At 36.5% G+C, this 4,340-nt stretch overlaps 1 protein-coding gene across 1 annotated transcript; it reads right to left on the bottom strand.

The window, feature by feature from the left end:
* Window positions 1-1,585: 1,585 nt before the first annotated feature.
* Window positions 1,586-3,361, bottom strand: GJE1 (gap junction protein epsilon 1; the record flags this gene model as incomplete). The annotated part of the gene is made up of 3 exons (XM_080666148.1): window positions 1,586-1,981; window positions 2,483-2,665; window positions 3,323-3,361. The coding sequence occupies 3 exons, from the start codon at window positions 3,359-3,361 to the stop codon at window positions 1,586-1,588; spliced, it is 618 nt and encodes a 205-aa protein (XP_080522274.1).
* Between the last annotated feature and the right edge of the window lie 979 nt (window positions 3,362-4,340).

Here is a 4,340-nt window from a genome sequence, read left to right as displayed (position 1 = left end):
ATTTTTCATACCATTTTTATTTATTTGGAGGCTATATTACCATATCATTTAATGTTTAAAAATTCAAGAAAACAGTAAAGTATAATATTAAAAATGTAATTGCCACATTTCTTCAAGTTAGTGATCAAATATAGAATGACTCTTTTAATAATTAACTTACAACTTTTGTGCTTAAATAAGTTATACTTTACATGACTGAAAATATAATTATATCCTTAAGTTTAAACTGCATGGCTCAGTGGAAAAGGAGATAGCTTCAGAGTTAGGAGATCTGGATTCCAGTATGATTGTGTGAATTTGGGCCCATGTATTAACCTCCTTGAGCCAAAATTTTTTGCTCTGTGTAAAAGGGATAATAAAAGTTTCTCTATCCACAAAATACTGTGATCTATTAAGATATTGTATGTCAGAGAACTCTATAAAGTACTATTTGTTAAAAGTATCTTCATTGTTGAAAGTATTACAAATGTCTCCCCTTTGTTTCCCCATTGACCCCCTCCACTCTACACCCCCCTCCCCAGGTCTTCACTGCACTATTGTCTGTGTCCATGGGCTATGCATATCCTATATAACAAAAGCCTAATATGTTAAGTGTCTGGTCTTCCGGTTGGCCATTCAACCAATCAAAGCGTAATATGCTAATGATATGCTAAGGCTGCTCAACCGCTCGCTATGATGTGCACTGACCACCAGGGGGCAGAAAGTTGACCATCGTACCTATCACTATGATGTGCACTGATCACCAGGGGGGAGATGCTCTGACCAGTAGGTGAGCTTGCTGCTGGGGTCCAGCCGATTGGGACTGAGCAAGATGGGCTGGACATACCCTGGAGCCCTCCTGCAGACCCTCCCTGGCTGGCCAGCCTCCCGTGTTCCTCCCTGGCCCTGATCGTGCATCGGTGGGGTCCCTCGGCCTGGCCTGCACCCTCTTGCAATCCAGGACCCCTCGGGGGATGTTGGAGAGCAGGTTTGGTCCTGATCCCACAGGCCAGGCCGAGGGATCCCACTGGTGCACGAATTCGTGCACCAGGCCTCTGGTATGCTTATAAGTTCCCTGGTTGATCTCTCTCCACCCCCATCCCCTGCCCCACCTTCCCTCTGAGATTTGACAGACTGTTCCATACTTCTATGTCTCTGGATCTATTTTGTTCATCAGTTTATTTTGATCATTAGATTCCACATATGAGTGATATCACGTGATATTTGTCTTTCTCTGACTGTCTTATTTCGCTTAGCATAATATTCTCCAGATCCCTCCATGCTGTCCTAAAGGGTAAGAGATCCATCTTCTTTACAGCTGCATAGTATTCCATAGTGTAAAAGTACAGGTTAAACAAGTTAACATTAGTTCTATGTATATTTTCTAATGCATGACAAAATTAAAATAGACTGAAATATTTGTTCAAGAATTCCTGCCTTAGAAGTTAGTATTACATTTATATTAAACATAAATTTTGGACACACTGAGGTATATTGAAAGAATAAATATTTATGTTTGATATTGAGGTACTCACTGAATAAAGTAAAAATAATTACAATGATTGATAAATAACTGTGGTATGATAGCAATTAATCAACCTCTGGGTCACTGCTTAATTAGAAAGCATAGTCTTCTAAATATGATCTCAAAAACCTCAGCAACACATAATACCATGGTAATTACAGTAAATGTGTACATTGCAATGAGAAAGATGGTCTTCTCAAAGTGATCTGGCACCATGCATTTTATAATAGTAAACTTTCCCCCCAGAGATCCAGCATCACACAGGTAGAGAGGCTTGACTTGGAAGCCAAAGAGGTGAATCTGAAGCCAAAATGACATCACCTCTAGACTGATTCTTACTAAAACAGAGATGATATAAACCACAGTGTAGATGGGCTTTTGAAGAATGCATTCTTGACTGATGTTTTTAAATGCAGCATAAAGATGGAAAATAGCACCAGGAACCAGGACAATCACTAGTTGTAATGCCCAAAACACCTAAGTATGTCAGAAATATCTTAGTCAAATCAATCAACATATAACCAAAATACACTTTAAAAATTCATTGATTATCAAGAGTGGCTAACTTAAGTCTTATAAGCAATAAAAATAATACAATGAAGGTAGTAATGAAGAACATGTCTCTTTTAATTAATAAGTTAAATTGTGAAAATGTAGTCATATTATACTATCTATCATCACCTACCAGTTATCTAATAATGTTGAAATATTTTATTTTAGTAGCTATGTAATTTCCATTTTCTAATTACAGGCCTGGAGTATAATTTTAACATCAGTAGATAATAAAATGTTGGAAGAAACTGTCAATCAACTCAAATTAATTTACCTGAAATAAACAACTGGTTAATAATAATAATAATTCTAGTAAATTATACCTATTAAGGTATTTTTTATTTCATTATGGCATTAATTTATATTTAAAAGAAAACAATGTTATCTGGTATAGAGTAAGGCTTATGGGCACACAGAAAAACTTACCTGTGGAGTAATTGGCCTGAACTGATTGTAACAGAAGAGGTTTATTTCCCTCCTGTCTGGATCACAGCTGAAGTGCAAAGCCTCATTCCCGTAGACTGCAAAGCCTAACACCCCAAGAAAGAACATTCTGATGGATCCAAAGAAAAGGGTGTGGAATTGACCAATCACAGTTGGAGGCTTCACCTATTATAGTTTTAGGAGAAAAGAATCTTTTGAAAACAAACATTAGAGGAGGACATTTTAAAGTTTTCTTTTTCATTGTCACATTTTTAAAAATTTAAGACTCATAAAGTTTTGAGGCAAGAAAGAACCTTAAAGATCATCAAGCCCAATGCAAATCCTGTATTATGAGATTTCACCCCTTTTCACACTGAAAATATGAAGGGCAACAGTGACATGTTACTAATGAAATGTATAATTTTGGAAATACTTAAAAAGCTTAAAATTCAATTAATATCCCTAATCCTTTTGTAATAAAATCAAGAAAATGTTAGAATATCTAGGAACTCTTTTGGAAAAGTAAATAACAAATTCAATAATAAACTCAGGCACTATCTTAACAATCAAATAATGTTTATGTAGTTCTCATTACAGTCTATTTCCTACTACTTTATTGAATTGCAAGAGAGTGGGCTACTTTAAAACACCAACAGCTAACAGTACTTCCTCAAATATCCTAATTATAGTTTTAAATTCAGAATATTTTGAAGTATATGGTTAACCTTTATATTACTCTCCATATATGTAGAGGAACTTATTATTCATCGACGCTCACAAGAATCATGTTAAAATACACAGACTGGACTCATACATTTTTAAAAAATTTTGTATAATACTTACACATCCTTCATAGAAGTTTTTGATGTAATTTAGAGACATGTCTCAGGAGATGTTATCCTCGCATCCCAGTTGGTTAATTCTTGACCCACATTGCCAGTTTGCTTCTGCCAGAGTCAAACTCATGTTGTGTCACGACTTTTACAGCAGAAATCACTTATCACTGCACATTTCTTTCCCCTCCTCCTTCTTTTCTGTCCCCCGCCCCCCCCCCCCCCATGGATCTCTGGGGCCCCAGTCAAATTTCCTATCTCTGCCCCAAAACAAAGAAACAAAAGCCTAAGGCATGTGGTCAATCTAGTAATGCCTTGATTTACACTGTCAGCACAGCCAGCCAGACAGGAGTGCCAGCAAAGCAGGAAGCCAGACTGACAAAGGCCTCAAGCATTCAATACTTCTCAATTACCTGAGAATTGCCCATATGTAAATCAGTGAACTGTGGCTTATAATTTTCTAAAAAATATATCATAACCTATTATTATCATTATTTTGGCTTCCATTTACATGTGTCTGAACAAATAAGTATAAGGAAATATTCTTGATTCCTTTTTGTTTTTTTCCATGGAATAGACCTGATTTCTGAGAAGCTATGATAGTTATTACTTCATTAACTATTACTGATGTATTGCTATATTTTCCTTTTGGCTGAATGCTTACCATATTTTTGGCAAAATCTGAAGTTAGAGCTCTGTTCTAGGGAAAAAGATAGGGTACTGCTAACCAGGATGAGACCAGGATCTAGCACAAATCATGTGAATAATTCCCCTTCTTTTGTCTTTCAGCAGTTATACATCATCTGCTAGACACTGTTATGGGTGCTGATGGTCAGCAGGGACCAAGATATACAAGTAGTTGCCTTCAGATCGATATATCTGCTTAATATCTTCCATCTATCCAGACTGTCATACAGCCAGTGGTGGGTCAAATCTGCTTTTTTCACCTGCCTTTCTCATCTTTGTTTTGTTCGTGATCTGTGAAAGTTGTGACTACAGAAAACTTCATTGCTTTCTTCACCCAGTGG

The sequence above is a fragment of the Plecotus auritus genome (genome assembly GCF_963455305.1).
Source record: "Plecotus auritus genome assembly, chromosome: 4".
In the NCBI taxonomy this organism is placed as follows: Eukaryota; Metazoa; Chordata; class Mammalia; order Chiroptera; family Vespertilionidae; genus Plecotus; species Plecotus auritus.
Note: the sequence above shows the minus strand (reverse complement) of the source record. Positions and strands in the feature narration are given on the sequence as shown.